This window comes from Molossus molossus, unplaced genomic scaffold, assembly GCF_014108415.1.
Source record: "Molossus molossus isolate mMolMol1 unplaced genomic scaffold, mMolMol1.p scaffold_m16_p_3, whole genome shotgun sequence".
NCBI lineage: Eukaryota > Metazoa > Chordata > Mammalia > Chiroptera > Molossidae > Molossus > Molossus molossus.
The window spans coordinates 99,501,294-99,521,001 of NW_023425366.1; the positions used below are offsets into that span (position 1 = coordinate 99,501,294).

General features: G+C 49.4%; 1 protein-coding gene across 3 annotated transcripts; it reads right to left on the reverse strand.

Moving 5' to 3' along the window:
• Window positions 1–10,562: 10,562 nt before the first annotated feature.
• On the reverse strand, window positions 10,563–12,965 carry ABHD11 (abhydrolase domain containing 11). Of its 3 annotated transcripts, none has more exons than XM_036279442.1 (6): window positions 12,796–12,965; window positions 12,494–12,629; window positions 11,693–11,866; window positions 11,348–11,518; window positions 11,065–11,246; window positions 10,698–10,847 (listed from the first exon to the last, which is right to left on the reverse strand). In XM_036279442.1, the coding sequence occupies exons 1-6, from the start codon at window positions 12,912–12,914 to the stop codon at window positions 10,715–10,717; spliced, it is 915 nt and encodes a 304-aa protein (XP_036135335.1). In that variant the 5' UTR covers window positions 12,915–12,965; the 3' UTR covers window positions 10,698–10,714. The 3 variants fall into 3 exon arrangements, with proteins under 3 accessions (XP_036135337.1, XP_036135335.1, XP_036135338.1); XM_036279445.1 differs by having other exon boundaries at window positions 10,742–10,870; XM_036279444.1 differs by lacking the exon at window positions 12,494–12,629 and having other exon boundaries at window positions 10,563–10,847.
• Window positions 12,966–19,708: the final 6,743 nt, after the last annotated feature.

Genomic DNA, 19,708 nt, shown 5'->3' on the forward strand with positions numbered 1-19,708 from the left:
GCAGACAGGCTAGAGACACTGTTCTAGCCATCTCTGGAAAATCTGGCCCAAAGTAGCTCAGATGTGGCTTGGCATGAGAGACAGCCACACCCCTTCCAGTTGTCCAGGCTTTGAATGTCCCACAGAACAAGCATTGGTGGTGCCCCCCCCCCTTTTTTAGGTGGTACCCATTTGACATGCAAAACCAGGACTCGCCTTCTAGAGGGACTTGCTCAGGATTACAGGGAACAAATGGCAGGGAATGTGCTGCCTGACTTCTGGTCCAGAGTGCTTTCCCATGTGCATCATAATTCATTGGGGTAGGTCATGGGTATACCCCAAAGCCCAGTGTCTGGCCATGTGGGGTGAGGGCAAGAAGGGGAGACATAGCTCCCGCCCCCAGAGAGCCCAGGTATCATGCCAAGCATCACTTACTGAAGTGCATATTGAATGATAACATGAAAAATGAATAAAGAGTGAACATGTGCCCTTCACCTTAAACTCTGCCTTTCTGATATAGGTCTTAATCCTCATTCAATTATTTATTCATTCATCAAATATTACCTTGGAAACTATGCTGTGGGGCCACTGTTCTGTAGTTAAGGTGCTCCTAGTATAGTGGGGTTGGTACAGGCTTCCTGGACAGAGGAAGGAGTGTGCCCAGACACTGGGATGGGAAGCATTTGGAGAACCACTTAGGTGTGACAGTGTGTGTGGGTAGGAGGCAAGGGAGGCCTTGAATGTTAAATTTTATTGTACAGACAAGGAGGAGGCAATCAAGAGTCAGACAGTCATAAAAACGTATTTTTTTAAATCTTTATTGTTGAATGTACTACAGATGTTCCTTATTTTTCCACCATTGACTCCCTCCTCCCCACTCCTGACCCCCTCCTGCCTTTTCCCACACTGTTGTCTGTGTCCATTGGTTATGCATATATGCATATAAGTTCTTTGGTTTATTTCTTCCTACCCCCCAACCCCCTTCCCTTTGAGGTTTGTCAGTCTAGCAAACAATTTGTACTTCTTAATCCCTTCACCTTTTTCACCCATTCCCCCAACCCCCCTCCCATCTGGCAACCAACAAAAAGTTCTCTGTATCTATGAGAATGTTTCTGTTCTGCTTGTTCATTTTGTTTGTAGATTCAATTGTTGATAGATATGTATTCATTGCCATTTTGTTTGTTCATATTTTTTTTATCTTTTTTTTCAAAAAGACCCTTCAACATTTTGTATAATAATGGTTTGGTGGTGATGAACTCCTTTAGCTTTTCCTTGTCTGGGAAACTCTTTATATGGCCATTGATTCTAAATGACAGCTTTGTGGGATAGAGTAATCTTGGTTGTAGGTTCTTGCTTTTCATCACTCTGAATATTTCTTGCCATTCCCTTCTGGCCTGCAAAGTTTCTTTTGAGAAATCAGCTGACAGTCTTATGGGCACTCCCTTGTAGGTAACTAAATGCTTTTCTCGTGCTGCTTTTAAGATTCTCTCTTTGTCTTGAACCTTTTGCATTTGATGATGATGTGTCTTGGTGTGGGCCTCTTGGTGTTCATCTTGTTTGGGACTATCTGTGCTTCCTGGACTTGTATGTCTGTTTTCTTCATCAAGTTAGGGAAGTTTTTTGTCATTATTGTTTCAAATAGGTTTTCAATTTCTTGTTCTCTCTCTTCTCCTTCTGGCACTCCTAAGATGCAAATGTTGGCACACTTGAAGTTGTTCCAGAGGCTCCTTACAGTATCCTCATTTTTTTGGATTCTTTTTCCTTTTTGCTGTTCTGATTGGGTTTTTTGCTTCCTTAGATTCCAAATCGATGGTTTGCTTCTTGGCTTTACCTACTCTACTATTGAATCTGTGTAAATTATTCTATATTTCAGTTAATGCCTCCTTCATTTCTGACTGGTCCTTTTTTTATGCTCTTGAGGCCCTCCCTAAGTTCGCTGAGGTTCTCACTAAGTTCATTGAGCATCCTTATAAGCAGTATTTTGAATTCAGCATCTGTTAGGTTGCTTATCTCCATTTTGCTTAGTTCTTTTCCTGGGGTTTTGTTCTGTTCTTTCATTTGGGACCTGTTTCTTTGGCTGCCTCCCTGTGTTTGTTTCTATGTATTGCTTAACGAGAGGTATGGGGCTAGCTGAGACCAGATGCTGCTTGTTTGAAAGAATTTAGGAAAACCTGAAGCAGGATCCAAGACAGGCCAATCCTATGTTTAAGCAACTGGCAACAGCTTGGGTGGGCCTGAAAGTTGGATGGGGCGGGGCCTCAGGGAATCACCAGGGCGGGGCTACCAGTGTGAGCCAGGTTGCTGGAGCCCCAGATATGGCTTCTGTCTGCCGCCCCGGGAAGGGCTCACCAAAGGAACAAAGACCTGTGACAGCACGTTTGCCCCGGAGAAAGCCCCCTCTCCATCCCTCGCTCCAGTGCTAAACAGCTCAGTTCTTCCCTGTATGTCTCTGGCGCCCGTGGAGCTGCCTCCCCTCCAAGCTTAGAGGGAGTGAGTCCAATAAGTCCGTGCGCGGGCCCTTTAAGAGGAGCTGCCTGGGGTTCCAGCCGCCTCAGCCTCCCTGAGCCTCAGTTCCCACTGGTTTTTCCAGCCAGAAGTTAAGAGGACTTCTCTTCTTGGCACTGGAACCCTGTGCGGGGCACCTGGTGTGGGACGGGGACCCCTCAGTCCACAGGGAGGACCTTCCCAGCCGAGGTGACCCTCCTGATTTTTATCCCCCACACATGGGTGTGGGACCAACCCGTCCGCCTCTGCCCCTTCGACCAGTCTCAATGTGGCTTCTTCTTTAATTTCGTAGTTGTAGGACTTCCATTCTGCTTGATTTCAGGTGGTTTTGAACGATGGTTGTTCTGTAGTTTAGTTGTAACTTTGATGTGGTTGTGGGAGGACACAATACCATGTTTACCTACGCCACCATCTTGACGGGAAGTCCATAAAAACATATTAATTGAGCATTTACTATGTGTTGATGGTTCTAGATGTTGGGGATGCGGCAGAAAACAAGACAGACAAAAGTCCTTGTCCTCAAAGAGTTCACATTCAAGCAGAGGAAAGAGATAATAAATAAACAAGGTGGGGATTCCAATTTTATTTTATTTTTTAAATTTTATTTATTAGAGAGAGAGAGAGAAAAAACGATTTGTTGTTCCACTTATGTATGCATTCCTTGGTTGCTTCTTGTATGTGCCCTGACGGGAGATCAAACTTGTAACCTTGGCATATTGGGACGATGTCCCAACCGAGATACCCAGCCAGGGCAAGGTGGTAATTCCAATTTTAAACAAGATGGTCAAGGAGGCCTGAGAGGGTGGTAGTTGAGTAAATATCTGAAAAAGATGAGGGAGTGAGGCATGCATGTCTCAGGGAGGAAGCTTTCTGGATAGAAGGAACATCAAGTGCAATGACCATAAGCATGAAGCATGTTGGAGAAACAGCAAGAAGGCAAGGATGCTTGGAGCATAGTGGGCAAGGAAGAGCTCAGAGGAGCTAAAGTCAGAGAAGTTGAGAGAGAGGCCTTGTGAGTGATGGTGTCCTTTGGCTTTTACTCTCTGACTGGGATGGGACCACAGGAGGGTTTTGAGCAGTGGAGGGACATGGTCCATCCTGGGCTTTAACAGGATTACTCTGACTGCTGGATGAAGAATAGACTGAAAGGGACACGGAGAAAGCAGGAACATCATTTAGGACGTGGTTGCAATATTGCAGGTGGCTGAGACAACGGTAATGGCAGTAGTAATGGTGAGAAGTGGTCATATTCTGGATACATTTTAAAGGTAGAGCCAACTGCTCTGGCCAGTTTGGCTCAGCGGTTGGAGCCTCGGCCTGAGGTCCAGAGAGACCCGGGTTTGGTTCCCGCTAAGGGCACGTACCTCGGTTTCAGTTTGTCCCCGGCCCAGGTTGGGTCGTGCAGCCACTCGATGTGATGTGTCCCTTTCGCGTCGATGTTTCTCTCTCTCTCTCTCCCTCTTTTTCCCTCCCACTCTATCTGAACAAAAAATGGAAAAATGTCCTCGGGTGAGGATAAAAAATAAATAAATAAAAAATAAAGGTAGAGCCAATTGAGAGAGAGGACTCAAGGATGATGAGAGTCAGAGGTTTTGACCTGAACACCTAGAAAGATGGTGTTGTATTTGCATAGGTTGAGAAAGAACTGAAGGAGGAACAGGTTGAAGGTGGGGGTAAATCAGGATTTGGGGTTTGGACCTATTAATTTTGAGTTGCACATTAGACTTCCCAATGGGGAGCGCAAGTAGGCCATTGCCCATATGAGTCTGGAATTCATGGGAGAGATCCAGGCTGAAAGTGGCTAGCATGGAAGTTTCTCAAAGCCCCTCTGTATCAGCATGAAGGATGGCTGACTGTAGCAGGCTGCTGTGGTATCCAGGAGAGAGACCAGAAACTCTGACTGTCTGAATAAAAGCAGGACTCATTGGGCTGCAGAAAAGTGTCAAAGGCATTCGAGAGGTTTACTTAACATTACTATAGTTTATTTCAATAATTAAAAGAATAAATCTGTTGTAAAACATAATAACAATGACAGATATTATGAACTAGAGGCAACAGGCTCGGTGACTGTGTGCAGATGAGAGCAGAACTGATACTTGGAAAAGGAACAGATCCAGGGAAGGGGTAGACTTCAGACCACAATGTGTAGCCCTGACGTCCAGGAAGACAAGTACATAGTGGATGAGGAGTTGGTGTGGAACACGGGCTGGAGACTTGGGAGGCAGGAGTAGTCTGTTCTGTGTGGAGATGGAAGCTGTGGGCCACAGTCCGGGGAGTGTGTGTGTGTGTGTATCTATGGAAGAAGAAACAAGGGCTAAAGGTAGAAGTGGAATGCTCCCTGACAGGTAAGGGAGGGGCAGGAACAGAGGAGCCAGAACATGGCAGGGGCTAAAATAGACACTGCTGTATAAGATGCCTTGAGTTCCCAGAGCAGCCTGCTCCCTGTGATCAGGAACCACTTCACAGAGGCAGGGCATTTGAACTGGGGCTTAAAGGATGAGTAGGAGGTAGTCAGGTGGAGCACTTAGTGCTATTATAGCACTTATTGTCCTGTGTGGATATGGTCTGTAGTGGGTGTCTGTCCCCTCATTAGATGAAGGGAAGGAACCCGGTCATGTTCTCATTGATTCCCCAAGGCTAGCACAAAAGTGTATTGTGGAGTGCGTAGTAAACACCTGCATGCTGGAATTAGCAGTGTTCCCACAGAGGAGCGCTGGGAGAAAGTCTGGGCATTTGAAAGCCCCCAAGTCTCTGTTTCTATCCCGAAGGCTGGGTAGCGGGATGGCTAGCCTCTTGTCCGCCGGGTCTCTGATGTTGGCAACTGCTGCCATCTGCTGGTCAAGGCCAGTATTGCCTTGCCGATGCCATCACAGCTCAGCACCCCTATGCCCAGGTTGGGTTGATGATAGTTACCACCTAACTTTCAGAAGCCCTCGGGCTGGTGGGAGAAACACCTTGACAATGACAAGACAATGATGGGGAAGTACAGGGTCTAGAGGAGGGAGAAGAGGCAGCTTGTGTAGGATTCAGGAACAGAACTGTTCCTGGGGCAGAATTGTGGTGGGTACAGAGCAGGAAGGCTCCATGGCTGGGGAGATGGAGAGTGTTTGACATTTTCCCATTGTTGTTTTTCTGGTACTTTCTGATAGGCTTACTCCCTCTTTCTTCTCTCCTGGGAAGTCTTGCCCCGGCCCATCAAAGTGCTAGTCATTGTGTGAGGTACCTCATCTAACTCTGGCCATGGCCCTATCAGTGTGGCCCTCCGTGAGTCCACTTCACAGATTAGGACCATGAGGCTCAGGGAGGTAAAAACAAAAAAGGTCATGAAGGTTCGGTGACATGGTTTGTAAGCTGCCCGGCCCTGCACATTCCAGATGTTTTGACCACAAAGCCCAGCCCCCTGCCCAGTTGGCAGCTCTCCTTCCCCCTTCTGACCTCCCTCCCCCAGCCCACCATCAGCATATACCCCTAAGGGGAATCAAACCAGCAACCTCTTGGTGCATGGGACAGCCCTCAACCAACTGAGCTACATCGGCAGGGCAAATATTTAAAATCACATACTTTTTAGAATAAATATATTTTGAAACAATTCTTTTACACTCTCGTGGTTTGTGAAAGTATATTCAAACCCTTCCCTTGCATTTCTGCCTTTCATTATCATGTGTTATGTGTCTTCCCTAGCTTCTTTGAGTTTCCTAATACAGTTTTCTTGAACATGGCATTTTCACTTGTGCTTGGAAATACAGCACTTTTTGAATCCGTGAATGATGCTGTTGCTGGAAATATTATTCTAAGTCATGAGAATGGGTTGTCTTTCATCTGAGTGATGGATTAATATTTGTGATCTTTTAGGGGTAGCACAAATTATATAAAATAGCGGTCTCTAGTTTCTTCCTCATTCTCTCTCCCTGCTTAATTTTTCTCCACCGCACTTCTTATCATCTGATATATGCATCCATGTGTTTATTGTCTATCTTCCCTCACTAGAATGTGAGCTCTGTGAGGTTAAAGAATTTTGTCTGTCCATCATCTGGAAGCATGCCTGGAACATAGTAGGTGTTCAATAAATATTTGTGGAATGAATGGATGACTGTAAAGCTCTTAGAAATGTTTGATAGCCCAGTGGTAGCCAGGGCCAGGATGAGGAAGGCACTGGAGTGCGGTGGGAAGACAGCCCTGCAGGTAAAGAGGGCATATAAGTCAGGGGGAACCCAGTTATTTTGGAAGATAAGCTACATACAGGGGGGTTGAACAAATTATGAAATATATTGAAGACAATTGGGACATGTGGGTAAACTATGTAAAGAGAGAAAGCTGGGATGAACCCTGTGCCTTTGGACTGGAATTTAAGCTCTAAATGTAAACCTTTTCTATATGTAAATTGTGTTAGTTAGGGTTCTCCAGAGAACCTGACCCAATAGAATAAATATAGAGAAAGAGATGTATTATGTGGACTTGATTCATGGATTACGGAGGCTGAGAAGTCCCACAATCTGCAACCTTCAAGCCGGAGACTTGAAAAGCCGGTGGTATAGTTCCAGTCTGAGTCGATGTAAGCACCAGTCCCAGGGCAGGAGAAGACCAGTATCCCAGCTCAAGTGGTCAGGAAGAGAGAGAATTCAACCTCCTCTGCCTTTTCTTTCTGTTCTCAATGGATTGGATCATGTCCACCCACATGGGGAAGGACCATCTGCTTTACTCAGTTCACCAATTCGAATAGTGTGCTCTTTTCCACAAACACACTCATAGACACTCAGAAATAATGTTTAATCAGTCAAATTGGCACATGAAATTAACCAACACACAGACTGAGAAATAAACATAGTTGTAAATGTGTGTTTGTGTGAATAAATGTGTGTCTACTGAGTGGACCTGGGAGTAGAGATTACCCTATTTACAACAAGCACACCTAACAGGCAGATCTTAGTTTTTAAATACTATTCACCACCAAACAAACAAACAACACCCCCCACACACACACACACATACAAATAGTATTCTTGCAGAAATGGTTAATTCTAGGGCTGGTCAGAGAAAAACAAGATAAGCCTGAACTATATCGTTAAGCCAGAAAGAAAGGTAGTGTTCAGAGGGTGATGGCACATATCAAAACAGCAAGAGGTCAGTAAGACCCATTGACCAAAACTAAACTTGGGACAATTTGAGCATTGAAATAAGTGATAGGAATGGGTTATAACATGTTGAATAAAATAGGAAACCACAAGTCCATTTGATCTAAATAAATGAATAAATGGGGGTGAAGAGACCGTTATTTGCAATAGAATGCCAACAAATAAATGCAGAAGAAATGGTGAAATTAGAAAATCATCATTTGTGATGGATGCCGAACATCAATGGATGCTGCAATCTATGGGTGAAAGTGGATGAAGAGAAGGAAGTTTCAACATTTCAAAGTATCTCCCTTCCCCAACATGTATCATCAACATAAACACCACCAGTCATGGCTCCAAGTGATATTGGATACAAGAACACAACACCATTTCTGTGATGTTTCTTCACAAAATGTGTAACAGTGGTCTAATGTGTGTAACAGGTTTCTAGGTTGAAGGACAGTCTAAAATAACTTCCCTGCAATCTTCAAATATTCAAGGCCATGAAACTCAAAGAAAGGCTGCAAATTGTTCTAGATAGAGGGAGACCAGAGAGATGTGACAACGGCCTAACTGGCTACAATGCTTAATACCGTATTAGATTTTTTTACCCTAAAAGGATTTTTTTTTTTTTTTTTTTTTTTTACATTGAAGGGCAGTTTGAAATTGTTTCCAAATAAAAGTTAAAATATTGCCTGACAAAAGGGTCAGCCTTCCCCTGGCTGACTCTCCCAGCCTGCAGGATTCATTTTGGACAAGCTTCTGTGGAACCCCTTGACTAACTGGGAATATAGGGCCTTTGTGTTCCCACTGCCTCTAGACCCCTCCCCCCCACCCTTTTCTGATTATATCTATGCTTCACCTTTGCTAGCCCCGGAGGTCGCTGAGAACATAGGTCCTGTCTAGACCATGGCACAGAGCAGCCTCTAGAAACATGCTCAATCTCCTCAACAAAAGGGGTGTTGCATTAGGGGGTACAGCTCAACCCCACCTCTTCACCTGGGGTTCAACCAAAGAAATTGTCAAGTCTGGCTGTTGTTTGTGCACCTGAGTGGGACCTATGGATAACCAGGAATCATGTCTGCAGGGCTCTTGGAGGAACTGTTTTTCTCTTTTTTATTGAATTGATTGGGGTGACTCTGGCTAACAAGATTATACAGATTTCAGGTGCACAATTCCGTAATGCATCATCTATACACTGTATTGTGCTCACCACTTCAAGTTAAGTCTCTGTCCATCACCATTTATCCCCACAATACCCTCCTCCACTTCCTCCAACCCTCTCTTAGGGCTGAGTTGAGGACCTAATCCTCAAGCTGTAACCTTGCTGAAGCAGCCTCTCAATGGGGAAAATTCCCTTTTATACCTTGGATGTCACCCATGTGCTCAATAATCACATCGAGAGACAGAGTGGGACACTGAGACCCCCTCCAGAGCACAGCAGACCCACCCATGCTCAGGGGTCAGAATAGTGGAAATACTGGAGGAATAAAGAACAATGTTGCTAGGGAGGATGGATATTCAAGATGTTAGGAGGAATGTGCCAGGATGGTTAAACATTTTCCTTGTTTTCTGCTGAGGTGAGGTTATAGTTATATGTGTAGGAATGCCATTCAAGGTACCAAGATGCCAACCCAAGTTCAGGGGCTGGGACACCTGTCCCTCAGCATTGGAGCAGCCCTTGGCTTGGTCCCCCCTTTCTCATTTCCTGATGTGGACAGAGTGCCCCCTCGGGGTAAGGAATGAAAGTGAAGCTCTGGGCCTGGCTGGAGGGTTCCAGGATCTAGGAAGGGAGGCAAGGACCTGGCCTGCATGCCCGGGGCGGCGCCTAACAGGGAGTGCCTTGCCAGGAAGGGAGGGCAAAGGGCCATGTCCTCCACCTGCCCCACCCGGCAGACAAGAGTTTCTGTCACCAGGCCACCCTTTCTGTCTGGGGCCCTTGAGGGGTAAGTATCCTCCTCAACCCACCTTCTTTCCTGGGGTCAGGTGAGAACTCCTTTCCTCCATGGGGTCCAAACACCGTGCCCTCTCTGCTTACTCTTAGGCTAGGCACGGGCCACACCTGCTACCCCCTCACCATGGCATAAGTCCCTCTGCTCTAGTTTCACAAGTCCATGAGACTGGGGCACAGAGGGGCAGGTACGAAGTGTCTCAGACCCTTCCCCTCCTGACAGTAGCATCAGGGCCAAGGCCGGGGTGGAAGGGCTGAGTGGGGAACCTCATCCAGGCAAGCTCACGATCACTGTCCCCTCCTCCACTGCCCTCCAACAGAGCCCAGAATCCTAAGTGGCTGGAGCACTGGGGGACACTCAGACAGAGCCCTCGCTGGACCAAGTCCTCCAGGAGCGGGATGAAGCCATTGCCAAGTGAGAGGCAGCTGCTTGTGGGGGTTGCGGGGGCAGTGGTGGCTCACCCTCAGGATTGTGTCCTGCTAGAAGAGGGGAGGGGGAAATCAGGCATTTCTGGAAGAAAAGCCACACAATCACCTTGTCACAAGGCAGGGGCTGTGGCCATACCTGCCTACACCCAGGGCCCAGCATCAGATCTGTAAGCCCTAGGTCTCAGGTTGTTCTCCCTGTCACCTGCAGGAAGCAGGCAGTGGAGGCTGAGCTGGACACATGCAAAGCCAAGTTACGAGCTGCAGAGGCCCAGCTGCTGGAAGTCCTGGAGGAGAAACTGAGACTGAGGCAGGAGGTGGAGGCCTGGGAGGTAGGGTGGAAATGCCAGCTGGGCCTGGGAGGCAAAGGGAGATAGGCCCAGGGTCTGTCCCTGAACCTGCTCTCCTGCCCCTAGGAGGACATGCAGTGGCTGGTGAGGCAGCAGGTTGAGAGTCAGCTGCACAGAGAGTCCAGGGGCACTTTGAGAGCCCCCATGCAACCCGGAACAGCCAGGGCCCCATGGATCCAATTCTCCCTGCGTCGGTGGGGGCGCTGGTGGTGAGACAGCTCAGGCCAGAACCTTGAGAGCATTATCTTTATTCATTAAAACTTGAGGTCTGACCACCTTTGCACCTCATGCCCTCATAGTGCCTGCCTGAGTCTTTCTGTGCAGAAACAGGGAACAGGCTGCAGGGCCTTGACTTCTGGGGTTTCAAACATGACCCCTCTCGCCAGCAACTCTTAGGCCAAGAAGCCTCTGATGGCAGCCATGAAGTCCTGCGGGCGGTCGGCGTGGATCCAGTGGCCAGCATTAGGCACGGTCTGCATCTGGGCCCGAGGGAAGAGTCGTCTAATCTCAGGATGGTGGCTGGGACTGTCCATCAAAGAGTAGGCCACCAACGAGGGATAAAAATGGGGAGATGAGAGAAAGAAAAGTGGAGGCAGAACAGGAAGAGACGGAGAGCCATATGCCCTGTGGTGTTTCCAAGCTCTCAGGAGCTCACTGCCCACACCCAAGCCCTCCCCAAGGCAGGGACTCCCCATGCTGGGGATGGGAAGGCATGCCCTGCCTACCACCCAGCCTGGCTTACTGCACAAATTCAGAGTTTCCACCAAGGAGGAAGAGGGTTGGCCCTGGGTAAAATTCTTGTCTTGGTGGGAAGGCCAAGATCTTGTCCACATGCTGGGCCAAGGCATCCAAGTTCACCCTCCACACGAAGCGCCCATCTGCCTCCACCAGGTTGGTGAGCAGGAACTGCCGGACGGCCGGGTCCTGTTGGGGGCGCAGTTGAGGGGCTCCCTGTGAGACCTGGGCTGCCACTCTCCCCTTGACAGATCCTAACCCGCACTATCCAGGGGCTTGAAGGTTATCACCTGAATAAGAGAGCTGAGCTGTTTATCGGCCAGTTTGCGGGCACAGGAGCGGGACACCTCATCTGGGATGTCTATGGCCTTCATGGCTGCCATGTAAGCTGGAAAGTCCAAGCTGGGTGTGGTCTCCACCGGGCTGATGTCCACGGCAACCAGACGTTCCACCAGCTCTGGCTGTGAGAGAGAACTGGACTGGGGACCAGCCTTAGGGCATGCAGAGTAGGTTGTAGGCATAGTTCCCCAATCCTGTACTTGGCCATTCCAGGCTCCTTTGAGTCCCAGGTTGCCTGCTGGGCACTCAGGACCTCTATCCTGGATGGGAAGAAGCCCTGGACAAGGACGGCTCACCCTCTGTAGTGCCAGCAGCATGGCTGTCTTGCCTCCCATGCTGTGGCCAATGAGGACACAGGGCACTAGACCCAGCCGGGGCAGGAGGTCCTGCAGGTCCTGGCTCATGACCTCATAGCTCATGTCTGGACTGTGGGGGCTGTCACCATGGTTCCGAGCATCCACTGTCAGCACCTGGGGAGTGGGATGAGAGGGGGGCAGCACTGGTATCCACATCTGGGGCATGGACAGCCAAAGGCCTGGAAGACCTGCAGGTTGAAGGGGTGGAGAACCTGGAGAGAGATCCTGAAGCAGAAGAAGGACCCAGATGGTGAGAGGGTCCAGTTCCTGGATCTAGGAGACCCAGATGAAGAACCTGGGGTCACTGACACAGAAGAGAAGGCCCAAGGAGTGTGACATGTCTGAAGGTTTGGCCTGGCTGGGTGACAACAGCTCAGAAAGCAGACGCCAAGAATTTCCAACAGTTGAAACATAGGGGATGGATTGCTATAAGAGGTGATAAGTCCCCTGTCATTCCTGGTGAACAAGCAGGGGGCTGGACCCCTTAGTGGGGAGAGTGTTGGCATTTAGACATTGGACAGTGAAGCCTAGCTCAGCCTGAGCATGAGGATGGAGATGAACTAGATGGGAATGAATGGGGTCCATCTAGGGGCTGAGTGGGCCCCGCGGGCTCCATCTTTAGAAGGTCAATTCTCCTTTCATTTTCTTAGAAAGGTCTGCCACTGCTCAGCCCAGGACCGACGGTGAGGGCAGAGGAGCTGGCCCCGCCTCCCGCGGGACTCCGCCTCTCCGGAAGCTCACCCTCCGGCCTGTCTGCTGAGCCAGGGCCTTAGCGATAGAGTTGAAGTTGGTTTTGCAGCCGAAGAGCCCGTGCAGAAAGACCAGGGCCGGGCGGGCCGCCTCCCCATCCAGAAGCTTGTAGGAAAGCGGCACCGGTCTGGAGGAAGGAGCAAGGATGGGGAGTGATTCTGAGCCGGCTGGGCAAGAGGTGTGGGGAAGCGGCCTGGGAGGAGGCGGGCGCAAGCGGAGGAGGTGGGGTCATTGAGGCCGCACCGGAGGAGGAGAGTTAACCGGCGGCCTCCCACCGGGTGCCCTTGACTGACCTCGGCTCGGCGCTGCTTCGGCCGCTGCTGCTGGGTGCGACAGGCCCCCTGAAGAAGCAGGTTTTGGAGGGCTCGAGGCCCCCATACGGGAGCCTCCAGGCGCGGGCTCGGCTGAGCATGCCCAGGAGCCGCTCCCCGGCAAGCACTTCGCATACACTTTCCGTACCCTAGCCCCGCCTCCGGCTCTGCTGAGCCCCGCCTCCGGCTCTGCTGAGCCCCGCCTCCGACGTTGCTGAGCCCCGCCTCCGGCCTTGCTGAGCTCCGCCTCCGGCTCTGCTGAGCCCCGCCTCCGGCTCTGCTGAGCCCCGCCTCCGACATTGCTGAGCCCCGCCTCCGGCCTTGCTGAGCTCCGCCTCCGGCTCTGCTGAGCCCCGCCTCCGGCCTTGCTGAGCCCCGCCTCCGGGCTCTGCTGAGCTCCGCCCAGCTCCCAGTGGAGCTCCGCCCTCTCCCCCGCCCGCTATCGCGGAATTCCCCGCCTTCATTCACCGATTTCCTAAAGTTATCCTAGAGAACTGTTTCTGCCCCTGGCCACACCCTGGGTAGAACCACCGAAGAATCTCGCCCCTCCCTGTGAGGCCCCGCCCAGCCCCGCCCAGAATCCTTGCGGGTGTCTGGGCCCTGCGGTCTGGGAATCCAGTGCCAGCTGCTCTGAATGCCCGGTTTTGTTGTTAATCCTCACCTGGGGATATTTTTTCCATTTATCTTCAGAGAGAGTGGAAGGGGGTGGGAGGAAAGGGAGAGAGAGCAAGCGAGAGAAACATGGATATTTGGTTGCCTCCTGCAGGCTCCTCAACTGGGACCGGGAACGAAGCAGGTGCATGCCCTTGACCCGGAAATCGAAGCCGCGACCCTTTGGTGCGGGAGGCCCACTCTCTAACCATTAAGCAACACCGGCCAGGGTTCTGGAAGTTCTGGGGTTTGATGCCAGCTCTGGGAAGCCACGGGGGCAGACTCTTTGCAAGCCTAAGAGGCCCTGTCTTGACCGAGCCAGACGCCGCACCTGGTCCTCTCTGCCCTCTCACACTGCCTTGGGTAGGTGCCGCTGTGGGGCTCAGGAGAGAGGCACTTGGAGTGGCTCCCACCGTTAGGGCTTCTGCTTGGAGGTGCAATGCTCCGCAGCCAGTGTGTGTGTACGAGTATGTGTTGCGGGGGGAGGGGGGAGGGTGTCCAGACTGGCTGGAAGGAGTACCTCTTACCCATCCTGAAGTCCTGGATATAGAAAGAGCTAGGAGGGACTCTAGAGGTTATCTTCAACCATCCTCCATCCCTGCTCTTTACAGATGGGAAAACAGGCGAACTGGAACCTCCAAGTCTACCATTCATAATGCGAGTCAAAATGGGAGGCTAGGGTCAAACCCTGGCCAGATATTTGTGCTAGTGGGGACATCTGAGTTGAAATGGCTCAGATCTTCTCCCTACTCTCCCCCCCCCCCCTTATCAGTAGAGAAATAAACAATCCTCCCATCCCTAGAACTCAGCACATCCTGCAGAGAAATCACCTTCCTTTGGAACCGTGACCCGCTGCGATTTTCTCTCAGTAGTCCGGGGTAGAGGTGGTGTTGATGATACTGTCTCAGGTCTCAGGTGACTTCTGCTGCCTTCCATCCTTCAGCAGTTGCAAGAGTGGCTGCTCTTTCAACAGTATTATTTTGCTCAGAAACCTTAAGGCACTCCCCATCCCTAAAGTTGAAAGTTGAACCTTCATCAGTGCATCCCAAGCCTCCCCCAATACAATCTTACCTACATTTCCACCCATGCTCCCCATTCTCTTACTCTCCAATGAGGCACTTTGAGAACTACACCTACGTCCCTTTAGGTCTTTACCACAATACCCCACTCCCCATGCTGGGATGCTGTGCCTGCCTTCCAAATAGGTAGTTGCCAGAGTCCAGGATAACTTCCACCTCCTCAAGTCTCCTCATATTTCCCTGGTTGAAACTAATCTCTTCCATCCCATGTTCTTAAAGCATTTGTCAGAGTCTACTATACAGAAACGTAGAACTGGCCTTCTTTGTGTCCACCATAGGCTGTGGGCTCCTGGAGGACCAGAGCCATGTTTTTGTTCACATGGTGCTAAGTGCAATAGTAATTTTACTGAATGATTATGGAGATATTCAGGGCAGTAGCTGGTGGCTGGATCTGTACCCCCTCCAGAAGATGACCTTGGGCTAGCAAGGGTTACAGGGGCCTTTTCCCCCCTCTTTAGGGAGTCAGGACCAGTAGGAGGCATTCTAACTCTAAGGCCTAATAAATGCCTTACCTAATAAAATAGCTCCCACCTTGAATCAGCCTGAAGACTGGCAAGTATTTTTGTTTTGATTAGGTGGTGTGATAACTAGTTACCAGCATAATCATTAGGGGAATGATGAGAACATCTGAGCCTTGGTTGGGGGCTGTTTCAAGGCCTGGGAGGGGTCCTGAGAGAGTGGATCAAGTGGTGTTTTTCTAGGGTTGGTAGAAGGGGAAGGGAGTTCACGTAATGTTGGTCATTTGGAAAGGTAGTTTTTCAAACTGCCCCCCCCCCATGCCAGCCTGTCTAACCTGGTAAACAGCCTGGCCCAGGACCCTTGACATCAGCCCCCAGCCAGAACCCTGGGTCTAAGGGCAGAAACAACCTTGAGAGCCCCAGCTCTGTCATGTGGCTGGTTAGGGTGAGATCAGCAAGCAGGATTGGTGCTACCTGGGAAAAACTCTGGTGATAGATATTTGGGGAAGGGACAACCTGGGGGCTACACCACCCCAACCTCAGCTTGTTAGGAACAGACCAGTGGACTCACTGTTGGCGAGGGTCTCTCTCTTGGTGGGTGGGTGGGTATTAAGTTGCTGGAGGGGGTCCTTCTGAGCCCCTGATATGTTGAGGTGATGGTGCGGGGGGAGAACATGGGTACTCTCTACCTCTGAGGAGGTCCAGTCTACACTTCTGTATCCCTGTTCCAAGTTGTCCCACCTCCCCTGTGAAGTGAAAATGGAGAGGCGAGGTGAAGTAACCCAGATCCAATTACTTAGCCCAGCCCTAATTCTTTCTCAGACTGTGACTCCTAGTGCAGTGCTCCGCCCTTCTGGCTAAGGACCGCGGGCCCAAGGGGTGCGGCCTGCAGAGGCTGGGACACTGCACCCTGGTGGCGGCGGCGTTGAATGGGTTAAAGCGGAGAGGTGGTGGGTGTCTCATAACCGCACCTGGACCAGTATCGGTCACGTGGCCGGGGTTTCACCTGCCCCGCTCAGCAGGGACAATCAGGCCGCTTGTTCCGGGGTTGGTCGCCATGGTGACAGGAGTGCACCAGGGGAGGTCACCAGGGCAAATTCCTGCGGGCCGGCCGGGTGGGGCAGGGGTGTCAGTCTTGCTAGGGCGGGTTGGGGCTCTGCAAGACCCCTGGAGGTTTCCCCTGGGGCTGTCCCCAGGAGACCCCTATGTGACTCCCATCCAGCCTCCTCCCATCTCATCCCTCCCCCAACCACCCCAGCTCAGCTTCTGTTCCCAGATTTTGAACCTGAGTTTATTAAACTGCCAGGACTTTCATATACATTATCTAGTTTCATCTGCCTTTCCTACATGGGAGTGGAAATCCCTGTGTCTCCCCAAGACTCACTGAGTACTTCGAGGACTTTCGTTTCTTCTTTTCTTCAGCAATCAGCATGTTTGGAACCTGTCTACTGTGTGTCTTTCTACACACAGGCATCTTTCTAGACACAGCCAAGAAGAAAACAACACACTCATGAACCACACAACAGTGGATTCTGTGGAGTGTTTATTTTTTTCAGAGCAGGTTGGAGAAGCCCCATGGGGACCATTGTTTGAACTGCACATCATCATCTCCTAGCTCTGGTGTCAAGAACACCTCTGGGGGCCTCTCTGCCACCCTACTCATACCTCCTCCCCTCCAAGCTTCCCCACGGGCCCACGGATCCTCAGTCTCTTGCTTTTATCCACTCACTTCTTTTCTCCAGAACCTCTGACAGGCCCTACTAATAGCAAATGTTTGTCGACCTTTTTTCTACCCAGTCTCAAATGCACAGTCATGGTACCACCAGTAACAGTCTCATCACACACAGATTCTTAAAGTGGGTGGGGTGAGGACACCTTACCTTTTGGAGTGGAGGTGGTAGAGAGAATCCTTGTATTTTGAAAACCAGCAACCTCCACTTCCCCTTGAGAAATACCAGTCTTCAAGGAACACTCCAGCCTCCTCTGCCTGCATTTTGGAGCCTTCGTGTATTGAACACCTACTATGTGCTAGGCACTGGGGATGCAAGGGTGAGCTCAGATCAACTCACAGACCTGGCAGTCTGGTGGGGACTATGCTAATGGAAGTGTAATCACACACTGAGTAAATATACAGAGGAAAATGAGAGTATAAAACTGAGAAATCCAACCGGCACTGGGGTCAGGTAAGGCGGCTAGCTTTCAAGAAGGGAAGCTTGAATGGAGAGCTGAAGGATGTGTAGGAGTCGGCCAGGTGAAGGAGTTACAGCGGAGGAAAGTGTTCCAAAAGTGAGAACACCTTGTGCCATGGTAAAACCATCCCATCTCCCAATGCAGAATTTTAGGAGTTGTTCTTTTTTTGTGTGGTACATGCCCCTAGCAGGAACCGAACCTGGGACTCTCTTGTCTGCAGGTTTGACACTCAACCATTGAGCCAAACTGGCCAGGGCAAGGAGTTGTTCTTGACGCCTCCTTCTTCCTTACCTCCCCCACCCATTGCCTTATATAGTTTTGTTAATTTTTATCTCCCAGATAGCTCTGATAGCCATCCACTTCTCTCCATCTTCATGGCCCCATCTCTCCTCTGCATTGCTGCCTCCTCACTGGACTTGTCCATTTTGGCCCCTCTAGTCCCTAAATGGTAACCAGCATGATCTTCCCCCAAATATATAATGTATTTCTATGTTAATCTAGTTTCTTTCTTCCTACATTCTCCCATCTTTCGTGCTCTGGGTTCTGTGCTCATTGCCCCTGGGGGTGCATATGTGCAGCAGATCCAAAAGTAGAAAAGCTGGTTTATATGTTTCAGAGCTGAAGCCCTGAGGGGAAAGGAATGCCTCAGCGGAGACCAGTGTCTTGGCCAAGAATAGGAGGGGGGAGGGGTCTGCCACCTGCTTCTTGGCAGGGTCCCCAGAGAGGAACAAACGGCTCTTGGGTTTACTAGGTAGGCAGAACCGTAGGCAGCTTACAAAATATTCCCAAGTCCCAAACAGACATAGTGTAAACCACAATGCTGAAGGGGCCAATGAGACAGGATGGTGACGTCTTAGCAGTGATCACTATTGCCTGAGTCTGGATGCTGTCCAATCTCTACCTAGCCCACCCCAGCCTTCTTCCTGACCCCATCCCCCCATCCCCCCACCCCCAACCTCCCAGCCCCCCACCCCGCTCAGCAAATTTGGTCCTGCTGAGTATCCTGGAACTGTATCTGACTTCAGAAGGATTAAAGTTCAACTTGTTTCCAACTGCCTGGGCAGAATGGAGTATCCAGGAAATAATGTCATTGCACATCTGGGTTTGTGGACTGACTTTCATAATTGCCACAATGCTATACACTTTTGTCAACTGACTTTTTATTTATTTTAATTTTTAAAATTTTATTTAGTGAAGCCTGAAACACCAATCAGAAAGAATATATGTACCCCTATGTTCATAGCAGCACTATTTACAATCGCTAGGATCTGAAAACAGCTCAAGTGTCCATTCAGTAGATGAGTGGATAAAAAAGCTGTGGTACATATACACAATAAAATACTATGCAGCTTAAGAAAGAAAGATCTCTTATCCTTTGAGACAGCATGGAGGAACCTCAAGAGTATTATGCTAAGTGAAATAAGCCAATCAGAGAGAGACAAATACCACATGATCTCACTTATTTGTGGAATATAATGAACAAGGTGGGCTGATGAACTAAATAGACCCAGAGACATAGAAAGGAATATGGTTCAGACCAACAAACCTCAGAGGAGGGGGCGGGGGGGATGGATGAGATGAACCAAATAACATATATGCATGTATGCATTAACCAATGGACATAGACAACAACGCTGGGGGAGGGGGGAGGAGAAGGGTGTCTAGGGGTGAAAAAGGAGAAACATCTGTAATAAAAATAATAAAAATTGAAAAAAAGTTATTTATTGACTTTAGACAGAGGGATGAAGGGAGAGAGAGAAACATTACCTTGTTATTCCACTTATTTATGCATTCATTGGTTTCTTGTATGTACCCTGACTGGGGATCTAATCCGAAACCTGGTGTATCAGAACTATGCTCTAATCAACTGAGCTAACCCACCAGGGCCAAACTGACTTTCTTTTAATATCAACAATCGAATTATTCACTCAACACATATTTACTGAGCACCTGCTAATGACAAGTATGAATTGTAGAGCTAGGAATGTGGCAATTACCTGGACCTATTCCTCAAGGAACACAAAAACAAGAAAACCATCTTTTCTACTCTCCAGTAGGGAAGATAGGCCATAAACAAAGAAATAAATATGTAAGTATAAATTATGATAAATTCAGTGAGCAGAGTGCTGTGTTCAATAATAATTGGGGTGGAAGCCAACAAGTAGGGTGATAAGGAAAGACCTCAGTAAGGTGAAATCTGAAGGATAAGAAGGAGGCAGTCATATATGAACAACAGCAGGGAATAGCAAGTACAAAGGCCCTGAGGTGTGCAAGACCGTGTTAGAGGAAGTTGGAGCAGAGAAAGTGAGGGGAGAAAGGCATATATGAGGTGGGCTGGCGATAGTTTAAGCAGGGGACTGGTAGGAGATTTGGTCTTTTTTTTTTTTTTTTATTCTCACCCGAGGATATTTTTTCATTTCTCTTCAGATAGAGTGGGAGGGAGAGAGAGAAAGACATCAATGTGAGAGACATACACCGACTGGTTGCCTCCTGCACGACCTAGACCAGGGCTGAGGA